The sequence below is a fragment of the Balaenoptera musculus genome, chromosome 10, assembly GCF_009873245.2.
Source record: "Balaenoptera musculus isolate JJ_BM4_2016_0621 chromosome 10, mBalMus1.pri.v3, whole genome shotgun sequence".
NCBI classification, from domain to species: Eukaryota; Metazoa; Chordata; class Mammalia; order Artiodactyla; family Balaenopteridae; genus Balaenoptera; species Balaenoptera musculus.
The window spans coordinates 94266330-94290177 of record NC_045794.1 but is presented as its reverse complement, the minus strand read 5'-3'; the positions used below and the strand labels follow the sequence as shown (position 1 = coordinate 94290177).

At 49.5% G+C, this 23848-nt stretch overlaps 2 protein-coding genes across 11 annotated transcripts; one reads left to right on the top strand and one right to left on the bottom strand.

The window, feature by feature from the left end:
- Positions 1 to 3349: 3349 nt before the first annotated feature.
- POLR2F (RNA polymerase II, I and III subunit F) lies at positions 3350 to 15557 on the bottom strand. Of its 2 annotated transcripts, none has more exons than XM_036864920.1 (5): positions 15411 to 15557; positions 14042 to 14111; positions 8237 to 8367; positions 4045 to 4147; positions 3350 to 3533 (listed from the first exon to the last, which is right to left on the bottom strand). In XM_036864920.1, exons 1-5 carry the CDS (start codon positions 15428 to 15430, stop codon positions 3492 to 3494), a joined length of 366 nt encoding a protein of 121 aa, XP_036720815.1. In that variant the 5' UTR covers positions 15431 to 15557; the 3' UTR covers positions 3350 to 3491. The 2 variants fall into 2 exon arrangements, with proteins under 2 accessions (XP_036720815.1, XP_036720814.1); XM_036864919.1 differs by having other exon boundaries at positions 3353 to 3533; positions 4045 to 4116.
- Positions 15558 to 15592: 35 nt separating this feature from the next.
- Positions 15593 to 23719, top strand: C10H22orf23 (chromosome 10 C22orf23 homolog). 9 transcript variants are annotated; one of them, XM_036864914.1, is made up of 7 exons: positions 15599 to 15780; positions 16081 to 16192; positions 17187 to 17249; positions 20758 to 20940; positions 21637 to 21768; positions 21964 to 22064; positions 22258 to 23719. In XM_036864914.1, exons 2-7 carry the CDS (start codon positions 16090 to 16092, stop codon positions 22327 to 22329), a joined length of 654 nt encoding a protein of 217 aa, XP_036720809.1. In that variant the 5' UTR covers positions 15599 to 15780; positions 16081 to 16089; the 3' UTR covers positions 22330 to 23719. The 9 variants fall into 9 exon arrangements, with proteins under 9 accessions (XP_036720810.1, XP_036720808.1, XP_036720811.1 ...); XM_036864913.1 differs by having other exon boundaries at positions 15594 to 15780; positions 21964 to 23719; XM_036864916.1 differs by lacking the exon at positions 17187 to 17249 and having other exon boundaries at positions 15598 to 15780.
- Positions 23720 to 23848: the final 129 nt, after the last annotated feature.

Below are 23848 nucleotides of genomic sequence, written 5' to 3'. Positions count from 1 at the left end.
AAAGGTAGATCAGGCCTGATGTCTTGCTGTCTGCAGCCAGCAGGCCTCGTCCTTTAGGATGGGTGGATGGGCCTTCTCTCACTGTACCCTCCACTTGCCACCTCCTCCAATAACACACACACACACACTTGCCCAACACCAGGATCTAGCCGAGTCCTCATAGCAGCTGCCGTCTAAGTATAAACCAGGATGGCAGACGTGCCATCTAATCCTTCAGGGCTTCCTCCCCAAAAGCTCTTTGCTCAGCGGAATTCCAACCTGCACTCTGGCGCCAGGAGCTCCTCCACCTCAGGGACAGGGGAAACCTCTTCCCCTCTTCCCCGTGCTCCATTGATAGACACCTCCAATGGCTGGAAGTCCTTCCTTACACTCAGCTCATAGTAACAGTAATAGCTACCATGTACTGGGTGCTCCCTGGCCAAGTGCTTTATATCCTTCAGGCCTATGAGGGAGTGGGTCCAATCGTTATCCCCATTTCCCAGACGGGGACCTGACACTTTGAGAGGTGGGTGCTAAGAAGTGCTGGTGCAGATTTTGAAGCCAGCTGACTCCAAAGCTTGCGCCCTTAACCATCTCTTCCACCTGCCCTACTTCCGCTTGGAATCTGAAGCAATGCTTCTTTCACGGCTCCAGACCAGCATCCCCAGATCTTGTATCTATTTCTTCTGTCTGTGGGCTCCAGCCCCTCACCTCCTAGTCAGGACCTTGGGCGGGGTAGAGAGCACCAAGAACTAGCCCAGTCCTCCCGAGTGGCCAGACTGCCACCTGGAAGCTATGTCATGCAAGCTCTTCAGGCCACTTCGCCAAAACCGCTGGCTCCCATGAAGCGGAGTGGTAACTACAAACCCCTGCTCTTGTAGATAAAACCTGCGGCCAAGTCAGACCATCTGTATACAATAGGTTTTCTAGTGTTTTGTTGATGTTGTTGTGTTGTAGATAAATGCAGGATTTTATATTGATCTTTAACAGATTTCATCTTGTTGCATCTGACCATTTCCCCACCTATATTAAATCCTTCAGAATTCTGAATCCAACTTATAGTTCTCCTGAGCTTTATGTCTGAAACTTGAATATCCTCATTCAGGTCACTAATGAAAAAAGGTTGGAATGAAGAGGGACATGCCCTGTGTACACCACTAAAAACCTCTCCATCTATTCTATTATCTATACTCTTAGGGAAAAGACTGTCCAATCAATTCTGAATCTGATTTTATCACCTTGAAGTACACGCTTCTCCATCATAGCCGCACAGAAAGACTGCCTGATGCCTTGTTAAAATCAAGGTTCACTGTATCTGTGGCATTCTTCCAACCTACCAGACCAGTAACCACTGAAAAAAGAAAATTTGGTTCACTTGCTGATATTCTTAGAAACCCTATGCTAGCTCCAGGATCTTTTTATTATCCAATTGTTTTCAAATATGCAATAGCCTATTCTAGAATTTTGTTAGGGATCAATCAGTACCAACCTTATGTGCTCTTAATTCTTACAACCCACCCTTTCCCTCTACTGACAAGCAGGACATTAGTCCATTTCTAGTCTGTTCAGTATTTCCAGTCTTCTCCTGTGCTCAGTGGGATTGTGGACATGGAGCGGGCAGGGCAGGTGGGAGGGGCTACATCAAGAAGATGAAATCACCACCTCCAGGACCTCGTGAGGCTCACTGGAAAGTCACTGGGGATACGGGAGAAGGGGAAATGGCCCAAAAGAACAAATAACCCGACAGAAGTCGGGAGACCTGGCTTGTGCTCGTGCCTTAGACCTGAGATTCTGGATGAGCTCAGGCCTCAGTAAAGTAGTGGCTCCACATGTAAACAGAGAAGGCACAGGTGTATCTGGAGAGGGTTGAGGAGACTATGCCCTGGCCTGGCCAGCTGAGCAGGAAGGGGCTGACTCCGTGAAAGAGTAGCAGAATGGGAAGGGGGAAATGGGAGGAAAAACACCCCTTTCTCCAACTCCTCTACACCCTATCCCCTAAGGGTTAACCCCCTCCCTCTCCCAGCCGCTTCTCTCCTCCTCCACCCAAGCCCCATCTCCCTTTAATCACATCTGATACTGAGCGGCCCAGCAGGAACAAAGAGACCATTTAGAGAAACGGGGCCAAGAAAGTGACCCCCGCACTCTGGGGCGGCCTGCTGGATGCCAGCACAAAGGCGGCATTTCAGAGCTGAAATTTCAGCACCCAACTTGATTAAAGGATTCCACAGGCTTGGAGGAGGGTGGAAGGGGGTGCGAAGTCCACGGCTCCCTAAATTAACCCTTCTCCAGAGCAGCAAACACCCCTCCTGCTCCTGGGGATGCTCATCACTCCCACCCTGTCCAGGGGGCACCCACCCCCAGGGTCCCTGCCTCTTGCAGAGGTCAGGCAAGCCCAGCTCCTCCTCTTCGTGGAAGGGGAGCTGGCAGCAGAAGGGAGGTCAAGAATGGAATATTCAGGAAGCCAGTTTTCCCTTCTATCCCTGTTGGTGTCAGTATACACCCTCTCCCTGTCGTCTGTTCCCCCCACCCAACTCCGAGAAAGGGAGGAACCAGCATGATTGATTGGGTAAGCAGAGTGAAGAGAACAGGACCCATTAGAACCTAGGGCAGAGAAAGGGGAGCTCCAGTCCTGATTTAATGTCACGCCTTGAACCCAGAAGCCCTGCTCCCCTGCCCACCACCATCCCAGCACCCATCCTAGTGAAGGCCTCGGAGGATCAGGGGCCCCACACAGAAGAGGAAGGACATCTTCCAGAAGCTGGGAAGGAGAGGGTATGGGTGTGGCAGACCAGAGAGGTGGGTCATGAAGGACGGTGTGTGGGGAGTGGCCTGACGAGTGGGGATTGGGGGCGGGGGTAGGGGAGGCAGGGTTGGGCAGGTGCTCGGCCCTTGGTCCAGCTGCTGACTTGCCCGGCAGGGCTCTCTCGGGGAGGGCAGGAGATCACTGCATCCCCAAGCTTCCTGCTGGGGCACTGGCTCCTGAAAGGGGATCCGAGCCCACGATAAGAGGCTCGAGGCAGGTCCTTAGGAAACAATGGGTGGCTTGATGAGACCTGCTCTGTGATACTCCTGAGAAGGGAGAAGCCCCTGCAGCCAGTCCCCACTGGAAAGGAAATTGGGGGTTTCCGTGGCAACCAGCTCCCTGGGCACAAAGGCTCGTCTGTCTGCTGGGAAGGCAGCTGAGGTGTCTCCTGCAGCAGCCTCTGCTCTGGTGGACTGCGAGATGGAGGGAGGGACGTGGGGGAGCCACAGGGGGTCAGGGCCCCTGGTGCTTCCTAAAGAGCTGACAGTCGCAGGGCCACTGGGATGGGTGCACCCTCCAGGCAGCAGGGCAGAAGTGGGTAGGCCTCCCAGGCAGCTGGAGGCGGAGGGGTTGAAATGTTGAAGAATTTATTATTTACACGTATAAAGAACATGAGACTAGAAACTGGGGCTGAGGCACAGTCAGGAAGATGATTCCGGCTCAGTCGGTGATGATAAGCTCGTCTACCCCCCAGTCTTCATAGCTCCCGTCAGGCAGGTAACGGCGAATGATGATGGGAATCTTTCGGGCCCTGTGGCAGGGGAGAAGTCAAGGTACACGAGGGCTGGTGACCCCAGCCCTGCAGCAGAGGGACAGAAGGTGCAGAATGCAAGGCAAGAGAAGTCTTAGCAGCATCCTCTTGAGACTATGAATGCACTTTGTAGGAAAGGAATTACAACAAAAAAAGTTCCTGCATCTCTGAGTGTGGGACTTGAGTCTGGAAGGGCTCTGCCATCCCATGGCTGAAGGGAGGAGGGGGAAAAGTAGAGGGATGTTGGTAAGGCCAACTGCAGTAGGAACAGGGAAATTCGGACAGACAGCAAAGGTCCATGTCTCATCGATGTCCTCCCCTCCCACTTTGCCTGCCCCCTCCTCCCCCTCCCTCCTCCTCCCTGCAGGGCTGACTCCCAAACAAACTAAGGGTCTACAGGAACAAGAACCACACTTCCTCAGCAGGGAAGTGGGGGAAGGGAGTGCAGCAGAGAACCCAAGGGATGCCTCCCAGGGCTCTGGAGCAGTGAAGCATGATCTGGGCGACTTACTTGAGCTCTTTCATGGCGATGAGCAAGGGATCTGTCTCCCCCTCCAGCTCCACCATCACGGGGGCACACATCCTGTAGGTACAGGGACAGGTGTTGGGCGAGACTACAAACACAGGGAGAAGGGCCCAGCATGAAGTCGGGGGTAGCTTCACAAACAGGATCAGATCAGCATCCCAGTCCTCACCCAGAAAGGGCACCTTCCAGGTAGGCGGGCACAGCGGATGCGGAGCGGCAGTTCAGGGGCACTGACAGCGAGGGTACGCGAGTGGGAGCCTGCAGACTAGACTTAAACTTTGCCTCCAAAGATACTGAATTTTTTCCCCAAATCTCACTATCCTCATTTGAAAATGAAGACAAAAAGCCCTGCCACGCCTACACAACAACGATGCTAAAACACTACTGGCTAACAAGCAAAGACTAAGTGCCATAGCTGCTCTCAGCCCTTCACAGAGTACTGTATCTGAGGTAAGTACTCTTGTTACTTCCGTCTTACTGATGAAGAAACTGAGGCACAGACGGGTCAGTAACTTGCCTAAGGTCACACAGCCAGTAAGTGGTAGAACCAAGATTTGAACCCCGAAGGCTCCTCCCTACTGTGCTACAACACCTCCCATTATTTTTAAAAGCTGGTGATTCACAAACTGAAGACCGGTACTGTGAACGGGACAAGTGTGAGCTTTCATCACTGGGCCGTGTGACATGCGTCATGTCAGCTCCCCTGCCAAGGGCCTTCCCCAGGGCCCATCACAGACTCCTGAGCCTGCAGCCACAGCAGAGTGTTCCAGCACAAAGGACCCGCACATGCACAAGCTCACCCTTCTGACCACTCTAACTCGACCCCCCAGCCCTGCCTCAGGGCCCAGCTCGCCTCATTTTCCTTCTCTGTCTTGGCAATACCCCCTACAAGGGTCCTGGCTCCTCCAGCCTCTACACAGGGCCTGTGGTGGGGCGCTCACCTGCTTACCACCCTTCCATGACACCCCACAGCCATCAGGCAGGCAGAACCTCACCTGGCCCCTGCTTACCTTTCTAGTACCTTCTCATGCTACCTGCCTATATTTACCCCACATTCCAGCCATACCAAATTACTACAGTTCCCTAGACATACCCTGTTGTTTCCTTTTTTGCATCCTCGTACAAGCTCTTCCTCTCCCTACATGCCTGCGAGAGGCTCAGATGTCTCCACTATGGAAAGCACTTGCTGAAGCCTCAGTGCCCTGACTCATTTTATATACACTTCTCTCAGCACCACTATCACTACACTGTGACTACTTGTTTGAAGTTTTCCAACGAGACCTGGTGGCCCAGGACCCCAAGCCCTAGCACAACACTTGGCCCACAGCAGAGGCTCTAGAAACAAACAGGCCAGTTCTAGGCCACCTCCTCTAGGAAGCCACACTTATTGATTCCAGCCCAAGTTTACACTAATGGATCCCAAACCTGATAATCATCAAAATTACTGGGAAAGTATGCTAAAAATACAGGTTCCCAGGTCCTTCCCCAGACCCTTCCCCCTCACTCTCTAGTGAAGGATCCTGAGAACCTGCATTAGCAAAGCTCTCCAGGTGATTCTGATAACCAGCCAGTCTGAGAGCCACCAGTTCACACTAAATAATCTGCTAATTTCATTGCTAAATATTCTGATGTCTGTTACTCCCCAAAGCCTGAAAATTTCCCAAGGGCAGAGACCAAGTTCTTTAACTTTCTCTATATCCTCTCTCAATAATTATTTGAACTTCCCCAAAATGTAAAGCTTTAAAGAATGGGGCAAAATGCTTTCCCTGATCTGCATATGCCTTATTTCTTTCAAGACACAAATAATTCAACAGCATTCATTCATCCAGCCCTACTATGTGCACAGGAAGTGTGAGAGTGCGCCCGGAACATCTCCACCTGTGGCAATCATTCAGCCGCCAGGTGGGGCTAATGAACCAGAGAGAGGCTTCATCCACAAATATCCAATAAACATCTGTTCAGCATCTACTAAGTGCAGGATTGCAGGCCTAGTACTCAGGATAAGCTCCAGCCCTGGCTGTCCAAGGGCTTACAGCAGCCGGGGAACCACCAGACAGCACCCTAGCCCTCAATCGGAAAGAGCACTATAGACCAGACTAAGCTAGACCGAGTCTTGCTCCCCAAGGAAAGCAGGACGCTGGGCCTCGGTAGTGTTTTAAATGCCTGCTCCATACTGTCCACCAAATGCAAGCCCATCTTCTGAACTTCTCAGTCAATGAACCAGTGACATCTTTTCCAGTCTTGTGCCCCAAGCTACTTGCCATTCCCCCACCGCAATCCATACATGCCTGCCTCTACCTGGACCTTTCCTAGTGCTGTTTCTGGTGCCTGGGATACCTTCAAAACCACCTCGCTTTAATTCTAATCTCTTCATGAGGCTTCCCCAGTCACCCCTGCCACTACTCCCTTCTCTCTTTTGTTTCTCCTGTAAAGCAGCAATCCCATCCACCTTGGGTTCTGGGTATTTAGAACGGGTCCATCTCTCCCACCAGACTGTAAACACCTAGAGACCTGGGGAATTGTGTCTGTAATCATCTCTGCATCCCCAACAGGTGCAAGCACAATATCTTATTCGATGCTGAAAGACTTTAACTTGCATATAACTTGCAAATAACCTACAGTCTATTTGTTTGGAAAATAATTTATGAATTGTTCTTTCTGCTTGATCATGTTTAGCAGACATAAGCACTGCCCAATCAGTGCTCTGCAATGATGGAAATGTCCTCTATCTGCACTACCCATTACGGTAGCCACAGGGAGCTACTAGGCACATGAAATGTGGCTAATGAGACCGAAACACTGAACTTCTATTTAGTTTTACTTAAATTTAAATGGCCAAATGTAGCCAGTGGCAACCATAACTGCGGTGCAGGCCTAGAGGATCCTGACCCCAGCGATACCAAAATCATCACACTGAGTGCAGCTCTCATTTCACCCAGACCAGCAAGGAGTACAACCAGGCTGGCAGGAGGCCTACTGCTGCCGAGCAGGTGAGGAACGACGCTGCCCGCCCATAAAGCCCTCTATCGAGGTGAACACGGTGGTCACCTTCACTCCACAGACTGGAGGAGGTGAAGCCCAATGCTGTTTAAAAACCTGGGCGGGGTGGGGACGGACGGATGCATAGACTGAGCGTCACCACTCCGCCAGCACGCATCGCCCCACAACTCTGGCCCCAGCTTTTCTTTCAAGCCTTGTTTCCACTACTCCCTACTTGAAGCACCCCCTCCTCCAGGTACCCACCATTTCCCACAGCAGCTTGTAAGAGGTCTGGGGTAGGGCTCCTTTCCCCGGCCTCACGTTTCCCCGCGGAGGACGTTCCACAAGAGCCACAGTAACATGCCCGTCCCGTCTCTGTCCTCCCACTTACTCTCGCCACAACGGAGGAGGAACTCATCTGACAAGGGAGCCTGGCGGGGAAAGCACGCATCTGTGGTCCAGCCTCTTCAAGAGTCCCTGCTTCCTCAAAGCCGCCTGATCTGTCCTCCACGATGCCCACAAGCTTAGCAGGCAGGCTGACGCCTGCACACAGGGCCTCTGGCAGCTGCAGTGCCCGCGGCTGTTGGGGTGGACGCGGAAGCATCGCACGTTGCGATCCCCACCTGCCTACTGCTAGCTCCTGAATCGTGTTAGTCTTCAACTAGCTCCAAGCTTGGGAGACAAAGGAAAGGCTGCTAATTTCAAACCCCCAAACCCCCGCCACTGCTCTGTGCTTTCACATTTCTAGCGGGACCTCTGCATGGAGGGCTCCCCCACTCCTCTGGGCTGGCCCTTGTCTATCGACGCAAGAACCACCTCAAGCCCAGGGGGTGCTGCCGCAGCACCCCCAACTAACCAGCCCACAACGGTCGAGGGCTGATCTTATTTTATTTATTTATTTATTCCTGCTTCCCTAACTGACAGGCACTCGTTACACTCTGTATTCTTATCGCTGTTCTTCTACTGTACTGTTATTTGACTTCTCAGTTGTTTATGTCCTATTTCTCCACTGGATCACAAACTCTCTGAGGGAAGGGGCTCTAGCACAGTGCCTGGCACACAGGGACAGCACCACCCTTGTTTAGCGTGTGAGAAGAGGGAAGGTCTGTGGTCAGATGCCAGGCTGAGCCGCATCAACAGCTTGGAGGTTCCCTGTAGCCTGTCTGATGGAAAAGATGGTTAGGAGGCTCATACTCACGCGATCTGAAGGGCTCGGGTGCCCAGCACACGGGCTCGCTCATACTTGGTCATATATGGTGTGGTGATTCGCTTCTGGTTGGCCTGCGGTCGCTCTCCAGAAGGGAGGATCTCAACGTTCTCCTGGCCCTCCTGGACACCAAGGAAGAAAAGAGGGAAAAATCTCAGGATGCGTTATCGGGGGTGAGGGGCAGGATGACGACGACAACGATTATAACCACCACTATGCTACTGCTTACTACGTGCCAGTGACCGTGCAACTGCCTTATTGACACCTCATTTAATCCTCACAATAACCTTATGCGGTGGGGATTACAATGCCCATTTTAGAGGCTTGGAGAGTTAGCTAACTTGGCCAAGGTCTCAGACCTAGTAAAAAAGGACTCATGATCAGGGAGTCCAAAGCCAGCTGCCTCATCCAGAAGAGAAGTCCTTGAGCATCCATACAAAGAAGTCCTTGAGCACAGACAACAAATCACCCTAAGCAGGAAGAGGAACAAGCACCTCATCTTCACATATTCATATATTTAACAATCACTTATTAAGCATCTGTCATGTGCCAGAAAACATAATAGGTGATGAGACAGAAAGCTAAGAGTTTCTGCTCTCAAAGAATACATAGTCTGGGGAAAAAGACAAGAGTAAACAAAACAACAAGTGCTATAAAAGTATGCAAATGTGATGTAAAAGAATGAAATTAGAACACTCCCTAACACCATACACAAAAATAAACTCAAAATGGATTCGAGACCTAAATGTAAGACCGGACACGGGGGCTTCCCTGGTAGCGCAGTGGTTGAGAATCCGCCTGCCAATGCAGGGGACACGGGTTCGAGCCCTGGTCTGTGGGGATCCCACATGCCGCGGAGCAACTGGGCCCGTGAGCCACAATTGCTGAGCCTGCGCGTCTGAAGCCTGTGCTCCGCAACAAGAGGGGCCGCGATGGTGAGAGGCCCACGCGCCGCGATGAAGAGTGGCTCCCGCTTGCTGCAACTAGAGAAAGCCCTCGCACAGAAACGAAGACCCAACACAGCCATAAATAAATAAATAAATAAATTTAAAACGCACCTCATTTAAAAAAAAAAAAAAAAAAAAAAAGACCGGACACTATAAAACTCTTAGAGGAAAACAGGAAGAACACTCTTTGACATAGATCACAGCAAGATCTTTTTTGATCCACCTCCTACAGTAATGGAAATAAAAACAAAAATAAACAAATGGGACCTAATGAAACTTAAAAGCTTTTGCACAGCAAAGGAAACCATAAACAAGACGAAAAGACAACCCTCAGAATGGGAGAAAATATTTGCAAACGAATCAACAAAGGATTAATCTCCAAAATATACAAACAGCTCATACAGCTCAATATTAAAGAAACAAACAACCCAACCCAAAAATGGGCAGAAGACCTAAACAGACATTTCTCCAAAGAAGACATACAGATGACCAAGAAGCACATGAAAAGCTGCTCAACATCACTAATTATTAGAGAAATGCAAATCAAAACTACAATGAGGTATCACCTCACACCAGTTAGAATGGGTGTCATCAGAAAATCTACAAACAACAAATGCTGGAGAGGGTGTGGAGAAAAGCGAACCCTCTTGCACTGTTGGTGGGAATGTAAATTGATACAGCCACTATGGAGAACAGTATGGAGGTTCCTTAAAAAACTAAAAATAGAATTACCATATGATCCAGCAATCCCACTACTGGGCATATACCCAGAGAAAACCATAATTCAAAAAGACACATGCGGGGCTTCCCTGGTGGCGCAGTGGTTGAGAATCTGCCTGCCAATGCAGGGCACACGGGTTCGAGCCCTGGTCTGGGAAGATCCCACATGCCGCGGAGCAACTAGGCCCGTGAGCCACAACTACTGAGCCTGCGCGTCTGGAGCCTGTGCTCCGCAACGGGAGAGGCCGCAATAGTGAGAGGCCCGCGCACCGCGATGAAGAGTGGCCCCCACTTGCCACAACTAGAGAAAGCCCTCGCACAGAAACGAAGACCCAACACAGCCAAAAATAAATAATAAATTAATTAATTAAAAAAAAAAAAAAAAGACACATGCACCCCAATGTTCATTGCAGCACTATTTACAATAGCCAGGTCATGGAAGCAACCTAAATGTCCATCGACAGACGAATGGATAAAGAAGATGTGGTACATATATATAATGGAACATTACTCAGCCATAAAAAAGAACGAAATTGGGTCATTTGTTGCGACGTGGATGGATCTACAGACTGTCATATAGAGTGAAGCAAGTCAGAAAGAGAAAAACAAATATCGTATATTAACGCGTGTATGTGGAACCTAGAAAAATGGTACAGATGAACCGGTTTGCAGGGCAGAAGCTGAGACACAGATGTAGAGAACAAACGTATGGACACCAAGGGGGGAAAGCCGCGAGGGGGTGGGGATGGTGGTGTGCTGAATTGGGCGATTGGGATTGACATGTATACAGTGATGTGTATAAAATTGATGACTAATAAGAACCTGCTGTATAAAAAAATAAATAAAATTCAAAAATTAAAAAAAAAAAAATAAGAAGTTCCTGTGGATGTAATCACACCTTATGTACTGTTTTCTGTATAGCTTCTTTCACTCAATGTTATATTTGTAGATTTATCCATTTTGTTGTGTCTACCAGTACTCTGTTCATTTTCATAGCCATCTAGGATTTTATTGTTGGAATATACCACAATCCATATAATCGTTCAATTATAATGAGCATTTGGACTATTTTGCTATTATGCTATGAATTTTCTTGTACATGTCTTTTGGTCAACATAAGTATGCATCTGTGTTGGGTATACACCCAGGAGCGGGATCACTGGTTCATAAAAAATATACACATATACTCCCCTTTAGTACATAACTCCATAGAGTTTTCCAGAGTGCTGGCCCAATTTACACTCTGACCAGAATAATATAAATGTTGCTCCAATTGCTCCACATCTTTCTTCCTACTTGGTATTGTCACTGTAAGATGTTTGTTTTGTCTGGTTTAATTTTAGCCATCTCAGTGGGTGAGGAGTGGTGTCTTCTGGTTTTACTTTCCAGTTTCCTGATGACTAATGATGTTAAGCATCTTTTTTATATATTTATTAGCTATTTGGATATTCTCTTTTGTGATGTGCCTGTTCAAATCCCTTGCCCCTTTTTGTATTGGATTTTCTGCATTTTTATGATTGATTTGTAGGAATTCATTGTACAGATGTACTTTCTTAGTTATATGTTTTGTAAATATCTTCTTTAACTCTTTGTCTTTCCTGTTCACTCATTTACTGGTTGTAATTTAATTCATCCAATGAGTGCCATTTCACTAATTTACAGAGTTGTAATTGTGTGTGTGAGTGTGTGTATTTAAATAAATAAAATGGAATATTAAAGCACTTCAAAAACAAAAATAATTAACAAGAAAAAAAAAAGTATGCAAGTGTGCCACAAACTTAACAGGAAAGTGAGAGACATCTACCTCATACTGGGGGTTACGAATACAGTCCAGAGATGAGACTTGGGCTAGTCTAGAAGGATGAGTAGGAGCTGCCAAGCTAACGAGGAAGGAAAGGGCATTCCAGGCAGGCTAAAATGCATGCACACAGGCACAGAGGAGGGAGAGAATGTACTAGGTTTGGACACCTAATTGTGGAGTATGATTAGAGCAAAAGGTGTGTATAGGGTTATAGGCAGAAGAATAAATTCTATAATAAAGAATTAAGTCAACAAATATTTACTGAGTGCTTACTATACGTCAGATAGTATTCTAAGCACTTGGGATAGTGCAGTAAGACAGATAAAAATTCTTTCTCCTATAGAACTTACATTATAATGAGATGAGATAAACAATAAACAAAATTAGTTAAGTACAATGTGTAGTATAAAAACAGAGAAAAGACAGGGAGTGCCAGGGTGGTGATGTTGGAGGAAGGGGTTAATGCGGCAATTTTAAACAGGATGGTCAGGAAGGCCCCACTGAGGTGACATTTAACAAAGACCTGACGAGGCTGAGGAGCAGGTCGTGTGCGTATCTAAGGGAAAGGAAGAGGGAATAGCACAGTCAAAAGTTCTGAGCTGGGGTCTCCCTGGCATGACAGGGACAGCGAGAAGAGATAAGGTCACAGAGGGAGCAGGTGGCCGGATCATGGAGGACCTTGTACATCTTTTTTGGCATTTACTCTGAATGAGGTAAGAAGCCACTGGATGCAGATTCTGAACAGAGGAGAGACAAAGTGACTTAAGATTTAAAAGGATCACTCGATACTTTGTTGAGAATATTCTGTAGGTGGAAAGGCAAAAGCAGAGAGACCTTTTAGGAAGACTAACAGTAATCAATCATGTGGGTAGGTGAAAAAGACGACTCTGGCAGCAGAAAGGCAAACAGCAGACTGAAGGCAGGAAAACCGGTAACACATTTCTGCAGTAATGTGGGTGAAAAGCAATAAAGATCCAAACCAGGCTGAGGCACTAGAAATGGAGAAACAAAAACAGGACCGAACCACATATAGGAGGCAGAATCAATAGGACAGAGATGGAAAGGGATCAGAAGGATAGAGAAGGAGGTTTCTGACTCAGAGAACATATAACCTCAGAGTGCCAGGCAGACAGGAAATCCCAAAAGAGGGCCTTCAGCTTCCTAGCCTTAAAAAAAAAAAAAAAAAAAATCGGGGGCTTCCCTGGTGGCGCGGTGGTTAAGAACCCGCCTGCCAATGCAGGGGACACGGGTTCGAGCCCTGGTCCGGGAAGATCCCACATGCCATGGAGCAACTAAGCCCGTGCGCCACAACTACTGAGCCTGCGCTCTAGAGCCTGCGAGCCACAACTACTGAGCCCACGTGCTGCAACTACTGAAGCCCGCACGGCCTAGAGCCCGTGCTCAACAAGAGAAGTCACCGCAATGAGAAGCCTGCACACCGCAACGAAGAGTAGCCCTCGCTCACCACAACTAGAGAAAGCCCACGCACAGCAACGAAGACCCAATGCAACCAAATATAACTAATAAATTAATTAATTTAAAAAATAAATAAAAATCTTTATAAAAAAAAAAAATCGAGGGCTCACTCTCTCTCCAAGAGACATAAAGCACTTCTCCCTCCATCAGTCACAAGAGACAGAAAGCCCTATTTTATCTATGACGCTAGTAACTCATTCACCTAGTTGCTCAAGCTAGAAACATGGGAGTCATCCCTGTCATCTCCCACTTTCTCAGCCCCATATCCAAACCACCAAAATATCTCTTTCATCCGTTTTCCCATCACCGATACTACCAGCACCCAAGTGCAAGCTACAGGTCTCACCTGGAGGTCTATGAGAGCTCCCTAGTTGGGCTCTCTTTTACCCTTGCTCCTCCCCAATTCACTCCTCACTAGATCATGCCACTCCCCAGCTCAAAACTTGTCAGTGGCTTCCCGATACCTTCACACTACAAAATCCTGCCTGATCTTCGCCCTTACCTCTCCAGCCTTATCCCAGGTCACTCTCCCCCTTGCTCTTTATGTAGCCCCACCTTGCAGAGCTCCTGGTACGTAATAAACATTCAACACGTTTGCTCAATGAATGAAGGGAATATTTCAACTGTCAGTAAGCTAACTGCCCCAGAAGCCATGCGCTGTGCTCCAAGTGGACAAAAGCCTTCAGGCCCACCCTGAGGGGCTCCTCCACTACCCAGGACCAGATCTCTCCTCACTCTAACTGGCGGTGCCCTGACCACAAACAGGAGGCAGATGCATTCAGTCAGTCATCACTGGCTGGGCTATGTGGCAGCTTGGGCTGCAGAGAGGGGAGCCCAAGGCTAAATACTGACCTCCTCGGCATTCTCCAAGTCATCTAGCCCTTCATCCTCCTCCACGTCATCAAAGTCGTCGCCATCAAAACTGTACAAGAAGAAGAAGCCAGTTAGAGCACCACTTAGTAGAATCAAAGAGGGCAGAGATCTGTGTCTCATCTGAGTTACTAGCATAGGAGGCGCTCAATAAATATCTACTTAATGAGTGAATCACTTAATAAATCATTAAGTCATTTGATTTCCTCGTCTAAAAAAACAAACGGAGCTTACTTTTCTACTCCCTCCTCACAGAGCTCTATTTCCACGCTCCCCTTGGGAGCAAAATTCTTGCAAGAGTTGTCCATCTTCACTGTTTCCGATTCTTCTCTTCCCAGTCTGTCATCATCTCACTCCAAAAACTTTCACCTCCATGATTCCACCCAAACCATCCTTTCAAGTTTGCTAATGTTTTCCACATTGCTAAATGTGGTGGACTATTCTCGTTCTCATTTAGCCTGATCTGTCAGTTGGCCCACAGGCCACTCCCTCTCACTCAAAATACTCTCCTCACTTGACTGCAAGGACACCTCACGCTCTCGGTGTCCTCCCACCTCACTGGCTACTCCTTCTCAGTCTCCTTTGCCGGTTTCTCCTCTCTTCCCCCGAAGCACTCCACGTTGGGATGCTCTGACACGCAGTCATCTCCTCTCCTCTACTGACACCCGCCTGATGATCTCCTCTGTTTCTCAGCTTTGACTAATATACTTATGCTGAGAACTCCCCTATTTTTATCTTCAGGATAGACCTCTCCTCCAACACCACACGTCAGGTAATCTCCTGGGCTCTAGCTTCAAAATAAATCCAGACTTCAAAACCACTCCTCACTACTTCTACTACTATCACCCTAGTACAAGTCACTACCTTTTCTCGCCTGGATTACTGCAAGCCTCCCAGACCTCTACCACCTCAAAGTCTCCCCAGACCCTCCTCTGGATTACTTCTATACTACAGACCTACTACGCAATTCACACGACCCCGCATTATGTCTATGGGCCTGCCCCCTCTTCTAGAAAGGGACCCCACCTGGAGAGCAGAGACTATGCCTAATACACCTCAATATGAGGTATTGACACAGAGCCCGACTCAGCGGAAGTTTGCTGAAAGATACCTTTTTCAGTGATCCTCTCTGGACCCTCAAGCCGGGGTCTTTCTGTGCCCAGCCTCTGGCCGGGTCTATGCTGCCGGCTCACCGCCCTACCCTTCTCCAGCTTCGCGGGCCCCCTCAGCACCCCCAGTCCCCTCAGACACTGCCCCTCGACGCCTGGCTCCTCAACTTCCTTCGACTCAGGCTCCCGCTTCACCCGCCCCTTGCGAGGCTCCGCAAAAGTCACTTCGCTCCCGCACTCACTTGTCCTCGTTGTCTGACATGACACCCGCGCCGCAGCTACCGGGTTCTGCACCCCAGACCAGAGCGGAGACCCGCAAACAGCGCGCCTCTACCTCGCTCAACGCCACGCATACTCTGCGCCTGCGCCGTGACCTAGAGGTAATCACTTCCGGGAGGCAGGCGGGGCAATAAATGTGCGCATGCGCCGAGCGGCGAGTGCGCGTTACCACGGTAGCCAGACAGGCTACCTGCGGGCTCTAGTAGCTGAGATCTCAAAAGTATTTCTGAGGCGCCCCGGCGCGGGTGCTGCTTCAGAGCCCTGGTTACGATCTGCTGAGCCCAGCCTCCGCTCTCTGTGAGGAGGGGCCACCCAGCCGGGTCTTACTTTAGGGTGAGGTTTCCGTTTGGGCGTGTCACCCAGCGGGCACGGTTACCCTAACGCCCCTTTCCTCCCGAGGGGACTTCTCTGACACAGGAGCCAGGTCAGGTTGAGGTCTCTGTTCGCGTGTGGATCTGCCAGTGGATCTGTTCGGGGTGGGAGGATCGGGCACTGTCGCGATGTTCACAGACGGCATCAGGATTCTCATGCGACCCGACCCCTGCTCCCAAACTATGAGTGGTGTTGGGGGTGTGGGAGCAGAGGTTGGATCTGGGAGACAGGGGGTGTGTCGTTGCGTTTTTCCCTCCTCAGAGCCCTCCAATGGCTTCCCAGGAGAGGGTGGAGACAGTGACCAAAGGAACAGCGTTCTGGCGCTGCCCCAAGCCAGCCACTTACGCCCCAGAGACCTGCGAGCTGCTCAGAGGTCAGTGCGTTAAAGGACACAAGAAGAGAGGTGGTCACAGTTACCCTCTGTAACTCAGTTCTCCCCTACATGACTTATGGTTTAGCAATTGCTGTTTCCATTTTACATATAAGGAGCCTGGAGTTCAGAAAGATTCAGGGGTCCTACAACTTGGAAGTGGCCAAAAGTCAAAGAACTAAGAATTTTAGAGTAGTTAACTCCCGTGCGTCCCTTAGATCACACTTTCAATTTCTCCAGGGAAGCTTTATTTCCTCCCCACCCACCACCACAGTGCAACCAACTGTTAGGCGCCAGCACTCTACCAAATACCTTTTCCTTTGTGGGCTTAGTAGTCAGATACTTAGTAGTCAATTTCCTTCATTGGCAACCTGTAGTCAGATACCTAGTGTGTCCCGTTGAACTAACATTGAATTAACAGCCATCTGCCCCTCTAGTTCATGAACTCCATCAGGACAGGATGCCTGTTTTAGCTACATTTGTAGCTACAATTGTAGCTCCAGCCCCTGGCACATGCTTAATGAATACTTGTTCATTCATTCCTTCATCCACTCAACAACAAAAAAATTTAAGCCCACTATGTGTTTTAGACATTGTTCTAGGTGCTGAAAATACAGCAATAAAAAAGAGAAAAAAAAAAAACAAGCAAAAATTCTTGGTCCCATGGAGCTAATATTCTAGTAGGAAGGTAACAAATAATAAGTAAGGTACATAGAATTTAGGTAGTGATGAGTGCTATAGAAAAAAAACAAAGCAGGAAAGGAAGGGAATTCCCTGGCGGTCCAGTGGTTAGGACTTGGTGCTTTCACTGCCAGGGGCCTGGGTTCAATCCCTGTTCCAGGAAACTAAGATCCCACAAGCCGCAGTGCGGGGTGGCCAAGTCTTTCTCAGGTGCTGAATGGGGGCAGGAGGTGATACAATGTTAAATTTCAGTGGGGTGAGATGAAGGCATCTGCCTGCAGCTCAGGAGGCCTCACTGAAGTGCTTTGTCCTGCAGTGATGATGAAGGAATCCAAACTGACAAACTTCCAACAGCGCCACATCATGGACACCATGAAACGTAAGAGGCCATCCGCAGAAGCTTCCAGGGCAGAGGGATTCTGGGCCACATTTTTCATGCTTCTCCATATTAAGGAGTAGGGGACCTCATTTTAAAAGAGAAAAAAAAATTGAATAGTATTTCTGACTCTTGCTCCTGGGGAACTGACTTTGCAGGGTCTTTGCTTCTTCCCCAGACATGGGTCACAGCACATGAGCCCCTCCTGCAGTCTGGCTCCAGCCATCCTTCCCAACAGATCACAGCCCATTCGAGACTTCCTGCCCAGCCAAATACTCTGAACGCTGTCAAGTCTACAATCTAATCCCGCCCTCTTACACACATACCATACGAGCTCTCCAGAGGAGAGGACTGTGTGTGTCTCATTCATAGTTTTATTCATTCATAGCTTAGCTGGCAGGAACAAGATTACTGGCAGGCTTCCAACTTAGGAAAAATATGCAAAACCTTTCCACAGCTCACCTCTGACCACACATTGTATTATTTATTTTTAAGGAAAACAAAAAAGTGGATGTACATGGGCACAATAACAAGGTGCTCTCTAAGATCTTAAAACAACCTTGCTTTCTGAGATTTAACTGAACCAACATGTAGTGGATCAGAACAGAGATCTGTAAAGTTACCTTTAAGAGGATGCCAGAAGGTCAAAACCTGCCAAATTTCACTTGAATCTACCAATAGCTATTGCCGTCTCTCTAGAAAGAAGGTACCTATCAGGAGGCACCTGGTCAACCACAGAGGCATAGGGATGGGAAAGTCAGAGAGACAAATATTGACAGTGCCTGCCCAGCCCTGGCAGGGGGAGGGAGGCTCCGTCAGGCCAGTTCAGAAGTCAGATCTCCTTCCTCATTGTAGACAAGGAAAACTCAGGCTGCCATTGCCTAGCACCACAACACAGCTGAGTCACATAACTCAATCTCCATACTCAGCAATCTACTAATCATTTTGTGTCCCCTATAACATGACTACAAAGAGAATATGCTAGAAATTCCACTAAAAGTAAATACCAGGAGACCAAGAACTGGGTCTGCCTTGTTCACCATGGTACCTTGGCTCCCAGGCGCTCAATATTAGTTGAAGGACTAATTGCATTAGTGGTTAGGGCAACACAAGTCACCGGTTTGCCTGGCAGTTTTGTTCTCCTTAAAAGGTTTGTCTTTAAAATATTGCCTCCAAGCATTGGTGTTGAGTCTGGTTTCTTCTCCTAGAATCATCTCTCTATTCCTCTCTTTTTTTTTTTTTTTTTAATTTATCTTATTTATTTATTTTTGTCTGTGTTGGGTCTGCTGCACGCAGGCTTTCTCTAGTTGCAGTGAGCGGGGGCTACTCTTCGTTGCGGTGCGCGGGCTTCTCATTGCGGTGGCTTCTCTTGTTGCGGAGCATGGGTTCTAGGCGTGCGGGCTTCAGTAGTTGTGGCTCGCGGGCTCTAGAGCGCAGGCTCAGTAGTTGTGGCACACGGGCTTAGTTGCTCTGCGGCACGTGGGATCTTCCTGGACCAGGGCTCGAACCCATGTCCCCTGCATTGGCAGGCAGATTCTTAACCACTGTGCCACCAGGGAAGCCCTATTCCTCTCTTCTTAACCAAGTCCTACTTGTTGGTTTGAGGCTTAGTTCAAATTCTGTTGCAAGCCACAAATTCCTCTCCTTCACCTGGACTCCCAGAATTACTTGGGCCATAATTATCTGCTGAGACTGAGCCAAAGGAAGAGGTAGCATTTGGTACTGGACAGGTAGAAATAGCAGAGAGAGTAGGAGGAACATTCTAGAAAGCACAGCATCTCTTCAGAGAAGAGTGATAAACCATGGTGTGGCCCTAGGTAGAGGGCGTGAGAAGGGAAAGGTAGTGGGGAATAATGGCAGCTCTATCCTTCCGGTTCCTCAGGGCAGACACCTCAGAGACATCCTGTCTCCTCTTTCTCTTTCTCCCAGACCCCACATCCAACCCATCAGCAGTCCTGTCTGCTTGCCCTTTAAACCATATCCTGACTCTGACTACCTCTACCCTCGACCCCCAACGCTGTATTTTTTTTTTTTTTTTTTTTGGCCGTGCCGCGCAGCTTGTGGGATCTTGGTTCCTGGACCAGGGATTGAACCCATGCCCCCTGCAGTGGAAGCACAGAGTCCTAACCACTGGAAAGCCAGGGAAGTCCCAACGCTGTATTTTCAAGGGCAGCTAAAGGTCTCATGTCACTCCTCTGCTCAGAACCCTCCGATGGCTTCCCACCTCGCACACAGTAAAAGCCAGTCTTTCCAGAGGCCTACGAGGCCCGGTATGTCTCTTGCCCTCTGTGACCTCTGACCTCTATTCCCATTACACCCCACCCCTTGCTCAGTCCACTCCTGGCACCCTAACCTCCTGGCTGTTCCTCAGACCCTCCAGGCACATTCCCACCTCAGGTCCTTTACTCTTGCCATTCCCTCTGCCTGGAATGCTCTTCCCTGAAATAACTGCAGGGCTGGCCTCTAACCACTTTTGGGTCTTTTCTCAAATGTCTCTGTCTCCGTGAGGCCGTCCCTGGCTACCCTATTTATAATTGTAAATCCTGCTCTGACACACCCTGTGCTCCATCGCTGTACTGTCACCATCACCATCTAACGTACTATATATTTCACTTGTTTTATCATCATCTACACCCCAGATGTTAAGTGCCATGAGGGCAGGGCTTCATCTTACTTACACTTTACCCCCAGTGCCTTGGGCCTGGCACAGTGTACACGCTCAATACATATTTGCCAGGTGGATGATAGAAGATGGCTGGAAATGTAAGGGAGGTAGACAGAGGCCAGATCAAAACAGTGGCTGGGCACTGTGCTGAGCTGGGCTTTAAGGCAATTGAGAGGAGGGGCCAGTCAACCAGGTAGGAGGTGACACATTTGGCTGGCCGGGGGGAGGAGCCCCAGATCTGGGTCAAGGCAGTGGGGGTGGACAGTAGGAGGGATTGGTGTCTAGCACCAGCCAAACCATCCCTCCCTGCCCAGGGACCAAGCAGGTTTTAGGAATCCATCTATAGAAACAAAAGCACCAGGACCAAGGCTTGATGTACAAGAATGTTTATTACATCATTGTTTGAAATAGTTTAAAAAAAAAATAAAACTGGAAATTGCCTGAATTTCTGAAACTAGGAGACTCATTGAATAAATAATGTTTCCATTCTAAAGACTAGTATATAGCTATAAAAAATAAGTTATATGTAAATGGAGTGATCTGGAAAGATGTCCATGATAGATTGTTAAGAGTCTATTACTGAATAGAATACAGTATGATCCAGTGTTTGAAATATGAATCTTATATATGCACACGTATCTTTGAACATGTTTATGTAAGCATCAGAAAGAATGGGCTGAGACCACCAAATTGTTATCATGGCTTGTTGCAGAGGGGGGCTTGGAGGGGAGAAGGGAAGACCCTTCTGTACTGTTTGACTTGTTATAACAGGTAGGGACCACTTTTCTAAATTTAAAAAAAAAAGCCAGGTGGCCCCCTCCCCCACCCTGACCCTTCCTTCCCCAGGAGGAGACACTCTCCCCCTACAGTGCAGCCCAACTTCCAGCCAGAGGGTGTTGCCTTCCAAGCAGCCGGCCTCACCCACCTACTTGCCTCCCATCCTGGCCGTCCGGTCCCACCTCCGGCCTGCCAGCATGTGCCAAGCCAACAGGGCCTACAGCCGGGAGCAGTTCAAGCCTCAAGCCACCCGTAAGTGAGGGCCCTCCACTAGAGCCCCTCTTCTACCTCCCTCCGAGGGGGTGGGGGGCAGGGAGACTCGCAGCCCGCAGAGCACCGAGCAGGCAGCTAATCAAATTCTCACGTTGTTTATACTGATGCTCTTGAACCTCAGCACATGTTAGCTTGGGGGCTGCATGGGAAACCAGTTCGGTGTTCGTTTTCATACATTTTTCCAGAACTCTCTGTAACAATTAACTGGTTTCCGCCCATCTCTGATGAATGTTTGGCAGTCAGGCATCACGGCCACTGCTCTCTCAAGCTCAGACGGTGCCTGGAACCCAGGGCTCCTCTGCACTCCAGCCTATTTCAGGGAGCCCTTCCCCCGCACCCGTTTCTACTTGGCACCTGACATGGCTCTTGGCCTAGCCCCTCCGACAGCTCCACGCAGCCTCCCCATCCCGGCTGCACCGCGGCGGTCACTGAGTGTTCTTAGCCTTGCTCTGCACCCAGGCAACGTGTGGGTTTTGACGAAGCTCTCTTGTGGGTTCTTTCAACCCCTTCCTGCCTATCATGACGTGACCAGCTCAGGGGCACCCAGGGTAGAAGGTGCTGGGTTTGCAGAAGCCCTACCCATGTTACCCTGGAGCGAGCGTGCCCAACTGGGAACACGGACCATGAATGGGGGTGCTCTTCACGCCTTAACTAGGCCACGTCCGGGCCCGACAGGAGATCTGGAGAAGGAGAAGCGAAGACTTCAAAATATTTTTGCCACCGGGAAGGAGCCAGCGGAACGGAAAAGAAAGCCCCCTCCTGTGCGGCAGGAGAACCCAGCCCCTGAGCTGGACCGGTTTGAAGAACGTGAGCCCCTGATGGGCCAGTTACGCTGGGGAGGGGAGTGTGTGGAGGGGGGAATCCCTGAGGGGCAACGAGTGAGAAACTGACCGCAGAACTGCTTCCTGTTCCCAAGAGAAGCAACCTGCCGTCCCTGCCATCCCTCCTGGGAGCCTGAGGGCCCCCGTTGCCCTGTACACTGACGGCCCTTTCCCTTTCCAGTGGTAAAGGAAATCCAGGAGAGAAAAGAATTCCTGGCTGACATGGAGGCCCTAGGGCAGGGCAGACAGTACCGAGGGATCATCCTCACTGAAATCTCCCAGGTAGGAGAAGCAACAGGGAAATGGAGTGGGGGGGGGGAGGGGGCGATGCACCCCTGTGAGTGTGGAGGACGAGATGTGAGCGGGAATAAAGGGTCAGCTGCGGCCGTTTCGGGAGTCCGGCTCTAGCCTCACATCTGTGGTGGCTCCTGGAGTTCCTTCCCTGATCCCCAGCTTTCCCTGATGCCCTCTGCAGAAACTACAGGAAATGGAAGACCTTGACCACAAGAGGAGTGAGGAACTTAGGAAGGCTCTTGCCACCACTTAATCTGCCTCCGGAGGGGGGCGGGGCAGCCCAACCTCTACCACTGGAGCCCACCCCCTTGCCAAGCAAGGTCACCCCCAGGTCAGCCCACCCACCCCGGCCTTCAGCCATGTAAATGGTTGTATAGCACTGCCCCCACCTAGGGTACCCTGGACATAGCACCCTAGAAAATGGACCACGTCTCAGAAAATGAGCTGATTCTCCTTGAGACTCTGCCCAGGGATCCTCGGTCAGCTGAGCCTCAGACCAGTCACAGATACAGACACAGACACACACACGAGTCTCTTCTTGGGGAAAGAGCCCCACACACAGTGAAAGCAAGGATCCAGGTCTCACCATCTTGGGTGTATGTCTAAGGGCATCCACTGGGCTCCCTTCCCACGGCCTCACCCACTGCGTGTCCCTGTGTCCGGCACATTAGGTTTTCTGAACTTAGTAATGAATATGATTCCTTTCTTCCTACCTGTCTTAGGACCTACTTATTTGACTTCTTACAGCTTTAGACAAATATTTGACCACTATGATTAACAGGCTAATAAAACACATTTAACATAGGTCATTATGCACACCATTTTGTTTTCAGAGGGATAAACCTTATTTGTTCAAGGAGTTAGAATTTTTCAAGCCCAGTTGGTTTCTAGCTGTTTTGCATATTTCAAGTGAAAATGGAACGAAGGCTCCTGGAGCACCCCATGGCCGGGCGCTACGGTAGGTGCCGGTGTCACTCTCGGCAGATTCTCTCAACAAATGCCTGCGATGGTTCATTATCCCTATGTGAAAACCAGGGCTCACCAAGATGCTATGACCAGAGTCATTTAACTAGCAAGTAGCCTACTCAGGATTAAAAGTTAGCTTTCTGTCTTTCCACCGAACGCACAGCCCATAGAAAGAAACCCAAAGGGGTGGGAGGGACCCAGACTGAAGGGGCCCTGCTTTGGAAGTCCACTCCCAGCCCGTGCAGTCTGAGCCCGGCAGCCTCGTCTCCGACGGCTCGCCTGTGCAGCCTGCCTCAAAGGGCTGCTGAGGAGACATCCGCCCACAGGAGCAGTGCCCCAGGCCTGGTGCACAGCACATGGCAGTCCCCATGTCTTGACAACCACAAGCCTTATGGTCTCCAGTATTCTGTCATTTTCCTGTCCCCATAAATCAAAGTATTTGAGAAATTTCAACCAACCATCCCACTTGGAGGGATTCATATAATCCTCTCGGGCCACATGACCCAAGTTTGGGTTTGCAGAATAAACATGGCCCTGCAGCCTCAAACAAATAAACAGAGAGGACCAGATCAAGGGCTGGGCTCTGGAACATTCCATGAGAAGCCTGTATCCACACACCCTCCAGAACCTGAGGTGCAACATGACGAGGACAGCCGCCCTCCACCTTGAAGGCCCCAGCACGTGGCCCAGGGGCAGCGAACCAGAGAACCCAGGACAGCCCAGGACAGCCCAGGACAAAGTCAGCCCACCCGTGACACCACAGCAGCCTACCCTAGATTTAAATTCGGATTAGTTGCCAACATTTA

Bases quoted from the DNA above. Each gene is read 5' to 3' on its own strand.
- POLR2F (XM_036864919.1), bottom strand. From the start codon at position 15,430: ATGTCAGACAACGAGGACAA. The intron at 4,117-8,236 runs GTGAGTATGAGC...CTGTACCTACAG, and splicing joins ACCCGAGCCCTTCAGATCGC to GATGTGTGCCCCCGTGATGG. The intron at 3,534-4,044 runs GTAAGTCGCCCA...CCCCTGCCACAG, and splicing joins ATCGCCATGAAAGAGCTCAA to GGCCCGAAAGATTCCCATCA.
- C10H22orf23 (XM_036864909.1), top strand. From the start codon at position 21,186: ATGAATGTTTGGCAGTCAGGCATCACGGCCACTGCTCTCTCAAGCTCA. The intron at 21,769-21,963 runs GTGAGCCCCTGA...TTCCCTTTCCAG, and splicing joins GCTGGACCGGTTTGAAGAAC to TGGTAAAGGAAATCCAGGAG.